The 15,732-nt window shown below is 41.6% G+C and overlaps 1 protein-coding gene across 1 annotated transcript in view; it reads left to right on the plus strand.

The window, feature by feature from the left end:
- The window catches only part of TRPC6 (transient receptor potential cation channel subfamily C member 6), a 599,576-nt gene that overhangs the window by 352,555 nt on the left and 231,289 nt on the right, over positions 1-15,732 (plus strand). Inside the window, exon 5 of the mRNA XM_053708587.1 lies at positions 10,314-10,530. Coding sequence (XP_053564562.1) covers positions 10,314-10,530 — 217 coding nt within the window. The remainder of the gene's footprint in view (positions 1-10,313; positions 10,531-15,732) is intronic.

Below are 15,732 nucleotides of genomic sequence, written 5' to 3' on the forward strand. Positions count from 1 at the left end.
CCTGGGCATTTTCCTGCTGGTAGGCTTTCTATAGTCTTGATCACTTCCTCTACAGAGATGGCAGTGTCTAAGCTATCTCTCTCCTCCACAGATAGAGCCGGGAGAGACAAAGAGTCCAGGTAAGAGTCAGCAGGGGACCTGAAGGGTATCCCATCGCTGTCATGGGGAGGAAGATTGTTTTTTTGTAAGTTGTATAGGTTCTGATAGTATGATCTAAGTACCTCGGCTATGGATGGACTGTCTGAGCAAGGTTGATTGTGATGATTTAATATGGAATGGATGTGGGATTTGGCTTGTCTCCTCTTTAAAGCCCTAGCTAGGAGTTTTCCGGGTTTGTCTCCGGACTCATAGTACTTCTGTTGTAGTTTTAATGCAAGAATTTGGTGTTCTCTAGCATGTATATCCTGAATGTCTTTCCTGGCCTGTATAAGTTCTTGTGTAACTAGGGGATCTGAAGGAGTCAGTCTATGTCTGGGCTCTAATTCCCTAATTTGTTTGAGGAGAGCTGTGTATCTAAGTCTAATCTGTTTGGAGTGGTAAGCTTTCTGCTGAATTAGCTCCCCTCTGAGCACGCATTTGTGCTCCTCCCAGACAACGTGGTCCGGTACCTCTCCATTTTCGTTATTGTGGAAGTATTCCATCAATTTTGTCTCAATTTGGGTTTTGATTAGTTGGTTGTTCATCATAAAGTCATCAAATCTCCAGACAAATGGTCTGTCTGGTATTGAAGGCCATTGTATTTTACAGACGACTGGGGCATGGTCTGACCAAGTCATATGAAGTATCTTGGTGTCTATAATCCCTGCTAAGGTCAACTGGTCCGTGAAGATGTAATCAATTCTGGAGTATGCTTCGTGTGGGTGGGAGTAAAAGGTATAGTCACGCCTAGTGGGATAAAGCATACGCCAGGTGTCATGAACCGCCAACTCCTCCAATCTGGCATTACACTGTCGGAGGGTTTTTTTGGTAACTGAGGTTGACATTTTAGAAGTGTCCAATACAGGATTAAGTGGAACGTTAAAGTCTCCTCCTAATATCAGAGCTCCTTTACGGAGTTCAAGGACTTTGTTAGTGAGAGTGGTCATAAATTTGCTCTGGTGTTGATTCGGAAAGTAGGCATTAACTAGTGTAACCAGTCTATTAAATAGCGTGCCTGTTACAATCAGGTAACGGCCTTCAGGGTCCCTTTCTATGTGTATAAGAGAGAATGGGGAGGAATGCTTTATCAGAATGCCTACTTCATTTTTCTTTGAAGGCCCAGAGGCGAAAAAGGAGGTTGGGAATTTAGGGTTAAACCATTTAGGTTCTTTACTTCTGCAGAAATGAGTTTCCTGCAAAAATATAATATCGCAGTGGGCGCGAATGCTATCTCGAATTAAGTGCGACCTTTTTTCTGGGATGTTTAAGCCCTTGGCGTTTAGTGTCATAAAAGTCAAAGTGTGTGAACCGTTTGAAGGCATGATGGAGTAAGAGGAGGGAAAAAAGAAAAAAAAAAAAAAAAGGGGGGGAGGGGGGAAGGAGTTTTGAAGGGGGAAGGAGTCAAGGGGTAGGGAAGGAGAAGGGGAGAGAAAAGAAGTAGTTTAGTTTAGGAAATAGCTTTTGGATAATTTATCCAGAGGAGAAAGGAAGATTAGAATAAATGAGAGTCGGACAGCTCTCCACCAGGAGTGGCCGGCCGGAAATCAGAGTTAAAGTAAGCGAAAGAGAAAAAGTGTAAGGAGTAAGGGATCTGTATCCCTGCGCCCGATGCAGGCTTTTCTCCTCTCTTTTTTTAAAAAGAGAAGAAAAGTGAAGTAGATTAAAGATGAAAGGAAGAGTTGTATGAACCCGCCCGTAGGGGGTCTTTAAGGGAAGCCAGGGGTGTCAAAGGGTGATAGGGTACACAGTGAAAGATTGACATATAGTACATAACAGGTATCCATTTGAAAAAACAACACTTAAATAAGTGAAACCCTTCTTGTAAATGCTCCTAGTGGGTAACTTGCAGCTCAACGCACCATTTTTTGTATAGGTTTTTGCATCAGGGCCGCCAAGATCATTATACATAAACCTCTGTGTAATGGGACAGAGAGGTACATAATAAGGAGAGAAAACAGTTTCAATTATACCATGGTTCCGGTTTAGACCATATAGCAGAACGGATACAACAGTGGGAGTGTAACACATGTAACTATTTGAACAGATATTAACTAATAGAACAATGTACAATTCTAACATAGGTGGGTGGTAAGGTAGATCACTGTAACATAGATAGAAGCATTATCATTTCCTAAAATATTACACATGCCTGACTATGGTTATTAGCTTATAGTACAACGCACCATTATCGTATAGGTATACGCGTCAGTACTGACATGTCCGCGGTGCATTCTGCTCCAAGTGGCCATCTGTGGCTCCCTGCGACAAGTTACGTAATGATAAGGAGAAAACAATTTCGTGCATATCATGGTTCATACACATATTACCTAATCGCACTGGCATAGTAATGAGTCACCCTAAATAATTATTGGTTGATGGATAACTATACAACCTTAGTATATACTTGCGGCAAAGACCCCCGGTGTGACGGGAGAGCAGACACCTCAACTACAAGGTGTCCCCTGTGTGGTTGTCTATTAATATTTACTTGCAGCACAACACACTACTATTGTATAGGTGTATGTGTCAGGGCTGGCAAGACCATAGAACACAGAGTTTTATGCTGCAGGGCATTTAGGCACTTAGATAAAGGGAAAGAATAGCTTCACATAAAATGAGGTTCAAACCTAAAGTAAAGGAACATTGTGATCATAACAATTAGAACATAACATAGATAACAATTTAGGGAGTTAGTAGCAAAGTACCATTTTGATTACTACCTGTCAGTGCAATCGTCCGTAAGAGTCCATGTTAATGATGGGGAACCTTCCAGGTACCTTGGGCATAGCATTAGTCTAAAGACTGGGCAGAAGATAACATCAACTCAAAGTCATTCTGGTCCCTTCTAGTAGAAGAATCCTCTGCAGGGGTAAGTATGTTGATGTCCAAGATGTTACAGAAATCCTGTAGGTCTGCTTGAGTTCTGTATATAGCTTGTTTCCCATTTCGGGTAGCGATAAGGCAGACAGGGAAACCCCACTTATATTGAATTCTGTGTGCTTGAAGTGCGCTGGTTACAAACTTTAAATCTCTCCTTTTCTGTAATGTTATTTGACTTAAGTCAGAGAATATTTGGATGGGGATGCCGGCATGCGTGAGGTCTTTGATAGATCGTGCTTTCTGGGATACCTCTTCCTTATCTTTGTAACACAAAAATTTCACAATTATATCCCTTGGAGGAGCTTTAGGAGACAGTTTGGGTCTAAGGGCACGATGAGCTCTTTCTATCTGAATGTCTGGGGAGCCTGGAGTGCCTTTTATAGTGCAAAACAAGTCCTGCAAATAGCCCTCTAATGCCGAGTTGTTGACAGATTCTGGGGCTCCTCTGATCCGAAGGTTGTTGCGTCTTCCTCTATTGTCCAGGTCTTCAACCCTGGACAACAGGAATTGGATGTCTCCTTCTTGTTCAATAGCTCTTTGAGTATTGGATGTCATCTGTGCCTGCATATTTTCCTGCTTTCCCTCCAAGACACCAACTTGTTGGCTAATTCGATGAAAATCTTTTTTTAAATCGCCGAATAGGGATCTCATTTCAGATAGCACTATATTAATGTCAGCTTTGGTGGAGTGTACACTGAGGTCCTCTCCAGGTGTTGATTCCTGTGGACGTGTATCTGATGTCGCACTAGCAGCAGCTGTCAAGGGAGGAGCAGTGAGTGGGTTTTCAGTTCCAGTTGCGTCAGAGCCAGAGGCGGCCATTTTGAGATAGTTGGTGAGATTAGTACTTTTAAGTCCTTTTTCCCCTTTGGTGTTTTTCCTTAGAGACATTATAAGCTGTGGGTATATATGTTTACTCCTCTCTGTGATATATAATTAATATAGTAAAGATCAAATCTGCAGAGGTAGTACACCTGTGGGGCAGAACAGGGGGTAGAATGTTGTATCCTGGTAGGGGTGGGTGTAGAGAGGGTTCGTGAGTATAAACTATAGTGTATGGGCTTGTAGTGACAGCAGAGGCAAACAAATATAGAAAAAGAAAGACCCCTTAGGACCAGAGACAGAGTCCTTAACAGTGCTATTGCCCCCTGCTTAACGAGTGAAACCAGGACAAGCGGGCTTGTATGGTCTAGGCCTTTCAAAAGTAAGTGGTATGCCTTTAGGGATGACACACAGGGAAGATTGATTCGTGATCAAAAAAGAAAAAAGGAATGTCCTCCCCTTTATGGATTACAGATTTTACCATAATGTGAACTGTGGGATCAAAATAATAAGTCCTTTATGTGTCATTCACCGGTCATAAGTTTTCTCCCTGTATAAAACGTCACCTTTATTTCCTTCACACTATGGCTGTTCAAAGCTGCCTCTGTCCCCTGTAGCGACAGGGTTTAAAGTATTATGGTGTGGGTTTATCGGGCTGTCTCGTTAAGGTATATATCGCTGCTCTGTCGGCTTGGATTCTATCTCCTCCTATTGTATTGAGGTGTTATATTAGAGGATTAGACAAGCGGGCGGCCTGGAGCACTCTTCCTCCCATGTGTATCTTGCACTACGGGGTTGTGACCGGCTCTCCCACGTGGCTCAGGCCCCTGTTTGGTCTCAATTAACTTAAGGTACCCGATCAGAAATATCTCGGGGTATTATCTATTCTCTCTTCAGCCCCAGTATGTTAGTACAGGCTTACCTCCGTTTTTAGGTTCTGTGGCTGTTGCGGTTCGTTTTCAGAGGTCCGGTGTCAGGCGGAGGTTAAGGAGCTCAGCCGGTGCCGTTGCAGGGGAATGAGCGGGTCCTGTCCGGTTTCCGATTCAGCTCATGCGGCCAATCTTCTAAGCATTCCGGTCCCAAAGTAAGCAAGAGGGACTCCGGTGGTTGATGGCAGATCCTTACTGCGGTTCAAGCTGGAGCTCAGGGATCCGCAGTGCTGTTTTAGGCCGCAGACAGGCCGTGATCAGTAGCAGCGCTGTGTAAGCTTCCGAGGGTCCGCTTGTGAGGTCAGTTCTGTGCAGGGTATGTTCATGTGGTATGGCCCCTGTTTTAAAGTTGGATTAGGTCATTACTTCCTAAGATAGTGGGTCTGCATCAGGCGCAGGGCATGAGAGCCAAGAACTAAGCAGCCATGTCCCTGCGTGGCCAGGCTCCACCCCCCCCTCCTATTTTTAGAAAAATGTTTCCCATAGACGCCACCACACGGGACTTATGGCAGACGGTCCCTGAGGTGGAGGGAGCAGTTTCTACTTTAGCAAAGCATACTACTATCCCTGTCGAGGACAGTTGTGCTTTTTCAGATCCTATGGATAAAAAATTAGAGGGTTACCTTAAGAAAATGTTTATTCAACAAGGTTTTATCCTGCAGCCCCTTGCATGCATTGCTCCTGTCACTGCTGCTGCGGCGTTCTGGTTTGAGTCTCTGGAAGAGGCTTTACAGACAACGACTCCATTGGAGGACATACTTAACAAGCTTAGAGCACTTAAGCTAGCTAATTCTTTTGTTTCTGATGCCATTGTTCATTTGACTAAACTAACGGCTAAGAATTCTGGATTTGCCATCCAGGCGCGTAGGGCGCTATGGCTTAAATCTTGGTCAGCTGACGTGACCTCAAAGTCTAAACTACTTAACATTCCCTTCAAGGGGCAGACCCTATTAGGGCCTGGTTTGAAGGAAATTATTGCTGACATTACTGGAGGTAAGGGTCATGCCCTTCCTCAGGACAGGTCAAAATCAAGGGCCAAATAGTCTAATTTTCGTGCCTTTCGAAACTTCAAGGCAAATGCAGCATCAACTTCCTCTGCTACAAAACAAGAGGGAACTTTTGCTCAGTCCAAGACGGCCTGGAAACCTAACCAGTCCTGGAACAAAGGCAAGCAGGCCAAAAAGCCTGCTGCTGCCTCTAAGACAGCATGAAGGAATGGCCCCCTATCCGGTAACGGATCTAGTAGGGGGCAGACTTTCTCTCTTCGCCCAGGCGTGGGCAAGAGATGTTCAGGATCCCTGGGCGTTGGAGATTATATCTCAGGGGTATCTTCTGGACTTCAAAGCTTCTCCTCCACAAGGGAGATTTCACCTTTCACGATTATCTGTCAACCAGATAAAGAAAGAGGCATTCTTACACTGTGTGCAAGACCTCCTAGTTATGGGAGTGATCCATCCAGTTCCAAAGGAGGAACAGGGACAGGGATTTTACTCAAATCTGTTTGTGGTTCCCAAAAAAGAGGGAACCTTTAGACCAATCTTGGATCTAAAGATCTTAAACAAATTCCTCAGTGTTCCATCATTCAAAATGGAAACTATTCGGACCATCCTACCTATGATCCAGGAGGGTCAATATATGACTACGGTGGATCTAAAGGATGCTTACCTTCATATTCCGATACACAAAGATCATCATCGGTTCTTAAGGTTTGCCTTTCTGGACAGGCATTACCAGTTTGTGGCTCTTCCCTTCGGGTTAGCTACAGCCCCAAGAATTTTTACAAAGGTTCTGGGGTCGCTTCTGGCGGTTCTAAGGCCACGGGGCATAGCAGTGGCCCCTTATCTAGATGACATCCTGATACAGGCGTCAAATTTCAAAATTGCCAAGTCCCATACGGACATAGTTCTGGCATTTCTGAGGTCGCACGGGTGGAAAGTGAATGAGGAGAAGAGTTCTCTGTCCCCACTCACAAGAGTCTCCTTCCTAGGGACTCTGATAGATTCTGTAAAGATGAAAATTTACCTGACGGAGTCCAGGTTATCAAAACTTCTAAATTCTTGCCGTGTTCTCCATTCAATTCCGCGCCCTTCGGTGGCTCAGTGCATGGAGGTAATCGGCTTAATGGTAGCGGCAATGGACATAGTTCCGTTTGCGCGCCTTCATCTCAGACCGCTGCAATTATGCATGCTCAGTCAGTGGAATGGGGATTACACAGATTTGTCCCCTTTACTAAATCTGGATCAAGAGACCAGAGATTCTCTTCTCTGGTGGCTATCTCGGGTCCATCTGTCCAAAGGTATGACCTTTTGCAGGCCAGATTGGACAATTGTAACAACAGATGCCAGCCTTCTAGGTTGGGGTGCAGTCTGGAACTCCCTGAAGGCTCAGGGGTTGTGGACTCAGGAGGAGAAACTCCTCCCAATAAATATTCTGGAATTGAGGGCAATATTCAATGCTCTTCAGGCTTGGCCTCAGTTAACAACCCTGAGGTTCATCAGATTTCAGTCGGACAACATCACGACTGTGGCTTACATCAACCATCAAGGGGGAACAAGGAGTTCCTTAGCGATGTTAGAAGTCTCCAAAATAATTCGCTGGGCAGAGAAACACTCTTGCCACCTATCAGCGATCCATATCCCAGGTGTAGAGAACTGGGAGGCGGATTTTCTAAGTCGTCAGACTTTTCATCCGGGGGAGTGGGAACTCCATCCGGAGGTGTTTGATCAATTGATTCATCGTTGGAGCAAACCAGAACTGGATCTCATGGCGTCTTGCTAGAACGCCAAGCTTCCTTATTACGGATCCAGGTCCAGGGACCCGGAAGCGACGCTGATAGATGCTCTAGCAGCGCCTTGGTCTTTCAACCTGGCTTACGTGTTTCCACCGTTTCCTCTGCTCCCTCGACTGATTGCCAGAATCAAGCAGGAGAGAGCATCAGTGATTTTGATAGCACCTGCGTGGCCACGCAGGACCTGGTATGCAGACCTAGTGGACATGTCATCCTTTCCACCTTGGACTCTGCCTTTGAGACGAGACCTTCTACTTCAAGGTCCTTTCCATCATCCAAATCTAATTTCTCTGAGACTGACTGCATGGAGATTGAACGCTTGATTTTATCAAAGCGTGGCTTCTCCGAGTCTGTCATTGATACCTTAATACAGGCACGAAAGCCTGTTACCAGGAAAATGTACCATAAGATATGGTGTAAATATCTTTATTGGTGTGAATCCAAGAGTTACTCATTGAGTAAGGTTAGGATTCCCAGGATATTATCTTTTCTCCAAGAGGGTTTGGAGAAAGGATTATCAGCTAGTTCTTTGAAGGGACAGATCTCTGCACTGTCTATTCTTTTGCACAAGCGTCTGGCGGATGTTCCAGACGTTCAGGCGTTTTGTCAGGCGTTGGTTAGAATCAAGCCTGTGTTTAAACCTGTTGCTCCCCCATGGAGCTTAAATTTGGTTCTTAAAGTTCTTCAAGGGGTTCCGTTTGAACCTCTTCATTCCATAGATATCAAGCTTTTATCTTGGAAAATTCTTTTTTTGATGGCTATTTCCTCGGCTCGTAGAGTCTCCGAGTTATCTGCTTTACAATGTGATTCTCCTTATCTGATCTTCCATGCAGATAAGGTAGTTCTGCGTACAAAACCTGGGTTTTTGCCTAAGGTGGTATCTACTAAGAATATCAATCAAGAGATTGTTGTTCCATCATTGTGTCCTAATCCTTCTTCAAAGAAGGAACGTGTTTTACATAATCTGGACGTGGTTCGTGCTTTAAAGTTTTACTTACAAGCTACTAAAGATTTTCGTCAAACATCTGATTTGTTTGTTGTTTACTCTGGACAGAGAAGAGGACAAAAGGCTTCGGCAACCTCTCTTTCTTTTTGGCTAAGAAGCATAATCCACTTAGCCTATGAGACTGCTGGACAACAGCCTCCTGAAAGGATTACAGCTCATTCTACTAGAGCTGTGGCTTCCACTTGGGCCTTAATAAATGAGGCTTCTGTTGAACAGATTTGCAAGGCGGCGACTTGGTCTTCGCCTTATACTTTTTCAAAATTCTACAAATTTGATACTTTTGCTTCTTCGGAGGCTATTTTTGGGAGAAAGGTTTTACAGGCAGTGGTACCTTCCGTTTAAGTATCTGCCTTGTCCCTCCCTTCATCCGTGTACTTTAGCTTTGGTATTGGTATCCCACAAGTAATGGATGATCCGTGGACTGGATACACCTTACAATAGAAAACACAATTTATGCTTACCTGATAAATTTATTTCTCTTGTGGTGTATCCAGTCCACGGCCCGCCCTGTCATTTTATGGCAGGTCAAAATTTTAGATTAAACTACAGTCACCACTGCACCCTAGGGTTTCTCCTTTCTCGGCTTGTTTCGGTCGAATGACTGGATATGGCAGTTAGGGGAGGAGCTATATAACAGCTCTGCTGTGGGTGTCCTCTTGCAACTTCCTGTTGGGAAGGAGAATATCCCACAAGTAATGGATGATCCGTGGACTGGATACACCACAAGAGAAATAAATTTATCAGGTAAGCATAAATTGTGTTTTATATAACAGTATTGGTAATGAAAAACTGGGGAATGTTAAATAAAGGGATTATCTATCTTTTTAAACATTTTTGGTGTTTACTATCCCTTTAAATCTCACATTTCCATTTCAAAAGCAGAAAAATGCGGGGAAGCCCTCTGGAATTAACATAAATGGTTGCCATTAAGCACACTCACACATCAATATCTATATACACACACATATCTACATCTATATTTATACACAAACACAGACACAATTGCCACAAATCTCCTATTTGATCCTTGCTTCATCACTTGAATGTTGCAGTCTGTCCAGACCCCGTATGACTGAAAAAAATAAGCTACAATAGAAAGATAAAATAGAATGGAACTGTATGTTTTGTAAAGTAATTTGTAAGGCGTTCCCTGTAGCTACAAATGATTAACTTTGACAAATCGGAGTAAAGCTTTTAAAGAGATATTGAACTAATTTTTTTTTCATAGTTATTGTTTATTTTTTAAAGAACTGTTCCCGTACTTAAAAACCCAAAACTATTTTCACCCTTGAATGATTTTTTATAAACCAGTAAGCAAACACATGAGCATCAATTGTGCACAAACATGCATTTCCTTTTAGAAGCAATATCAGATTTAACAGTCTTGATTAACCATTTGTCATAGAAACAAAAAAATATTGCATTGAAATGAATGTTACTGTAAAACATAACACATAAGTAGTTAGTGCCATTGAAAGTGAGAATATATATTTTAATCCTATACCCAGTTCCATAGAATAATCCATATAAAAATGTACTAGACTTTTAGACACAACCAATTAAAGCAAGTTATGTCTGTATTTAGACAACAATTATTTTATAAACCATTTGAATACTTTGTGCTGAAATAAAATCTAAGGTATATTAAGCACTGTATTTATTCATGATTTAATGTAAAGCCGCATTTTCTTAATCCTTTAGTCCTTTCATTATTTTATACTATATATGCATAACTTTATTTTATCTTTTTCAGCTGAGTAAAATAATGCGTGGACCTTTCATGAAGTTTGTAGCACACGCAGCGTCCTTCACTATCTTCCTTGGTCTTCTAGTTATGAACGCAGCTGACAGATTTGAAGGCACCAAAATCCTTCCTAATGAATCGTGCACAGATAATACACAACAAATTTTTAGAATGAAAACAACGTCCTTCTCTTGGATGGAATTACTTATTATTTCATGGGTAATAGGTAAAGCATTTTTTTGATCAAGCAGTGTGTATACATGGATTTTTACATTCATGGAATAAGACGGAATTTATTGTATATATAAAAAAAGCCTACAAATGTAGGGGGTGGCTGTAAGGGCTTATACCCTAAATAAATTGAAGCTGCCTATAATAATAAGACTAGGCACAAACTGTACTGAAATTATAGTACACTTTGTAACTATAAGACTTATTAGCAGATGACACAAAAAACTAAATTTTATGCAGATTAAAATGTAGTTGGAGAAGCTCACAAAATGTAAGCTGAATATGACTGTACCGCAGAAGTTCCCCCGCAATATGATTTTTACATTTTGCATAGATTTGTATTTGTATATTTTCTACATTAATCACACCTGCCAACACCTGATGACTCCTACTCCACTCCACTCACCCTAGCCCTCCACATGTAGCCCAATGAGCTTTCTGGCCCCTGCACAGAGCTCTGAGGGTAACTGTTTGCCCCTTAACATTTCTGTTCTGCATCACCACTACCCCTGCATCTACTATCAAATATATGCCTCTGCTAATGCAGTCCTGTTTGCCATATGGCCACATAACATCTAAGATCAGACCCTTAAAGGGACAGTCAACACCAGAATTTTTGTTGTTTAAAAGAAAGATAATATCTTTATTACCCATTCCCTAGTTTTGCATAACCAACACAGTTAGAATAATACACGTTTTAGCTCTGTGATTACCTTGTATCTAAGCTTCTGCTGACTGCCACCTTATTTTGATAGATTTGCATTTTAGCCAATCAGTGCTCACTCCTAGGTCACTTCACGTGCATGAGCTCAATGATATCTATATAAAACACATGAACTAATGCCCTCTAATGGTCAAAATGCATTCAGATTAGAGGCAGTCTTCAAGGTTCTAAGATATTAGCATATGAACTTCCTAGGTTTAGCTTTCAACTAAGAATACCAAGAGAACAAAACAAAATTGGTGATAAAAGAAAATTAGGAAGTTGTTTAAAATTATATGCCCTATTTAAATCATGAAAGTTTTTTTGGGACTTGACTGTCCCTTTAAGCTTAAGCATTGCACTTGTCATCTGTATGCCCATTTCAGACATACCTAATACATATGCCTGAATCAGACTAAATCAGTGTAATGGCTATTGTTTATACACATTGATGTAACAATCAGGTGAAATATCAGACAGTCCAGTCTGATACAACACACTTGGCAACTGTGATGAGAATGGGAGTGTGGTGTCACTGGATGGGGGCATGGCATATAGCAGTTATAGTCTATGTGGCAGTGAATAGGGTGACTCCTCTCAGGGGCCCAGTGGGCCCCATGAGGCAAGCACAACTATTTAAAAAAATTTTTTATTTTTTTTTACATTTTGACAGCCACCAGAGGGCACTCAAGCAGAGTGCTATTGAGCATGGGAAATGTCATTGCAAGGAGTAAAGCATTAGCATTTGAGAGGATTTCTGAGTGTGCACTAAACCACTACGCACAGAGTGAGACAGACTAGTTTGTACAGTGTGTGCCTGAGTCAGACGGCAGATCACTTAGGTAGGACTTACTTAGTAAATGTTTTTTTTTATTTATTTGTGCAATTTCATATTGTAACTTCAGTGTGGTAGTTGTATGGTGGGGCCAGGGGTCCATAAAACCCATTTTTTTTAGCAATATGCAGCAGTGTATTTATGATTATTTGACAATGCTGTTGAAATTCTATATTTAAACCATGCAGAAATGTTTCCTCCTAAATAAATAAATAAATGGTAGGTTCCCTTTTGGCAGATATGATATATATATATTTATATATATTATTTATATATATATTTATTTATATATTTATTTATTACATTACAGTTTACTGCCCCTTTATGCAAGAACTTTCCAGATGCCAAGAGGCATTTTATCAAAGATTTTTTACATCTGCATGAAATGTAATACTATCAGGCAAAGGTTGCTCAGTGTTCAAAATGAGACAGGTTAACTTAACAAGCCTAAATCCTGCATTTAACCAGATCTAATGATATGAGATTGAGTACCACAGCTTATGGTTGCACCAAGACCATATAGAGTACAGCATTGTCAAAATGGGAACATTTGTACACCAGATTTGAAGTGGTGCTTTTGGTTGGGAAAAATGGGGGGGGGGGGAGGAACCAAACATATGTCAACCTTTCAAAAGTACTTTTCTTCATCTACCCCTTTTGGCAGACGAATAATGTACAATTTTGAATTTACAGAAGTATTTTTGTTTGCACATTTACAAATATGATTCTTTTAAAAGTGATCTCTTAATTTCTGCTATTTTTTTTATCATGCATGTCATTTGATTTTGGGGATGGCAATGTGCAGAAATGTTACCTCCTGTGAGTGTTTCTGTGGGTCTCTGTGTTTATGTCTTTGTGCTTTTCTTGGTATCTCTATTAGTGTGTATGTATTTTTTTTCTGTGGGTCTCCCTGTGAGGGTTTGTGTGTCCGTCTTTGTGCATTTTCAGTGGATGTCTCAGTGAGGGTGTGTATGTAAATACAATGCCTTGCACAAGTATTCACCCCCTTGACTTTTTACCTATTTTGTTACATTACAGCCTTAAGTTCAATGTTTTATTAATCTGAATTTTATGTGATGGATCAAAACACAATAGTCTAAGTTGGTGAAGTGAAATAAGAAAAATACATGTGCGTATGTATTCACCCTCTTTGTTATGAAACCCATAAAAAGCTCTGGTGCAACCAATTACACATAATTAGTGAAATGATGTCCACCTGTGTGCAATCTTAGTGTCACATGATCTGTCATTAAATATACACACCTTTTTTGAAAGGCCCCAGAGGCTGCAACACCTAAGCAAGAGGCACTAATAACCAAACACTGCCATGAAGACCAAGGAACTCTCAAAACAAGTAAGGGACAATGTTGTTGAGAAGTACAAGTCAGGGTTAGGTTATAAAAAAATATCCAAATCTTTGATGATCCCCAGGAGCACCATCAAATCTATCATAACCAAATGGAAAGAAGATGGCACAACAGCAAACCTGCCAAGAGACGGCCGCCCTCCAAAACTCACGGACCGGGAAAGGAGGGTATTAATCAGAGAGGCAGCACAGAGACCTAGGGTAACCCTGGAGGAGCTGCAGAGTTCCACAGCAGAGACTGGAGTATCTGTACATAGGATGACAATAAGCTGTACGCTCCATAGAGTTGGGCTTTATGGCAGAGTGGCCAGAAGAAAGCCATTACTTTCAGCAAAAAACAAAATGGCACGTTTTGAGTTTGCGAAAAGGCATGTGGGAGACTCCCAAAATGTATGGAGGAAGGTGCTCTTGTCTGATGAGACTAAAATTAAATTTTTCAGCCATCAAAGAAAACGCTATGTCTGGAACAAACCCAACACATCAAATCACCCAAAGAACACCATCCCCACATTGAAACATGGTGGTGGCAGCATTATGCTGTGGGGATGTTTTTCAGCAGCCGGGACTGGGAAACTGGTCAGAGTTGAGGGAAAGATGGTGCTAAATACAGGGATATTCTTGAGCAAAACCTGTATCACTCTGTGCGTGATTTGAGGCTAGGACGGAGGTTCACCTTCCAGCAGGACAATGACCCCAAACACACTGCTAAAGCAACACTTGAGTGGTTTAAGGGGAAAATGTAAATGTGTTGGAATGGCCTAGTCAAAGCCCAGACCTCATTCCAATAGAAAATCTGTGGTCAGACTTAAAGATTGCTGTTCACAAGCGCAAACCATCCAACTTGAAGGAACTGTAGCAGTTTTGCAAAGAGGGATGGGCAAAAATCCCAGTGGTAAGATGTGGCAAGCTCATAGAGACTTATCCAAAGCGACTTGGAGGTGTGATTGCCGCAAAAGGTGGCTCTACAAAGTATTGACTTTAGGGGGTGAATAGTTATACACATTGATTTTTTCTGTTATTTTGTCCTATTTGTTGTTTGCTTCACAATAAAAAAAAAAAAATCTTCAAAGTTGTGGGCATGTTCTGTAAATTAAATGATGCAAATCCTCAAACAATCCATGTTAATTCCAGGTTGTGAGGCAACAAAACACGAAAAATGCCAAGGGGGGTAAATACTTTTGCAAGGCATTGTGTGGTTTCTGTGAATGTCTCTGTCAGGGTGTGTGTGTATGTCTTTGTGTGTTTTCTGTGGGTATCTGTGTGTGTGTGTGTGTGTGTATGTCTTTGTGTGTTTTCTGTGGGTGTCTGTGTGTATGTCTTTGTGTGTTTTCTGAGGCTGTCTCTGTGGGTGTTTCCTTTGGTGTATGTGCAAGTTTGTGTTTGAGTTTGTGTGTCCAATGTCTGTTCCGTTTTAGGACATTTTGACCTTACTACTGATTATTCACATCTTTCTATAGACTTTGAGACTAATGAGACATTTCTGGAAGTCACCAATCCACAACTTAACCTTTAAATGATTGTTTAGGCAGTTCAGGGCCCTTCCTTTCAGCCACTGCATGCTGTTGTCATCATATAGTTGGCATCTTCCTTGACAAAAAGATAATCATATTTTGTCTTGTAAATCTCCTTTTTTGACAAAACTGTAGTCTACCTCATTTCTTGTCAGGTCAATGTAAACAAGTGCTGAGTGTCTGTGTGGGTGTCTGTGTCTGAGATTGTTTGTGTATTTCTTTGCGTGTCTGCTAGAGTGTCTATATGTGAATCCTTATGTGTGTCTGTGTGTTTCTGTGTTTGTGTGTTACTACCTTTACAACATTTCCAAGTTTGACTACACTTAAGAATAAAGTGCATATACGTTTTAGTCACTTGTTCAAAAATTGCACATGCCAAAAAGGGGGGAGGGGGGGGGGCTGATCAATGGTTAAGTAAGGGGTCCCAAAATTTCTAGTGGCTGCCCTGGGACTCACATTTAATAAGTCTGATGTGTTGTGCAGTCTGTATACTTCTATGCTCTGCAATAAAATAGCATTTTTCCTTCTATGCTGTGTCCTGCATCTCATGACATGGTGTCAGAATTACTTGCCTGCGCTTCTGTTTACTGATTATTGACGATGTCAAAGTTTACCTCACCTGAGCCTTTTGATTTCTCTCAGCCTGCAGCTTGGCCTACATGGTGTCAGCGGTTTCAATGCTTCAGGTTTGCTTCCAAGCTGGACAAGGAGAGTGGTGAAGTACAAGTTAATTCTCTTTTATACTCTATGGGGAAAGATGTGGAGCCAGTGTTTAATGCCTT

The sequence above is a fragment of the Bombina bombina genome, chromosome 3 (assembly GCF_027579735.1).
Source record: "Bombina bombina isolate aBomBom1 chromosome 3, aBomBom1.pri, whole genome shotgun sequence".
Lineage (NCBI taxonomy): Eukaryota > Metazoa > Chordata > Amphibia > Anura > Bombinatoridae > Bombina > Bombina bombina.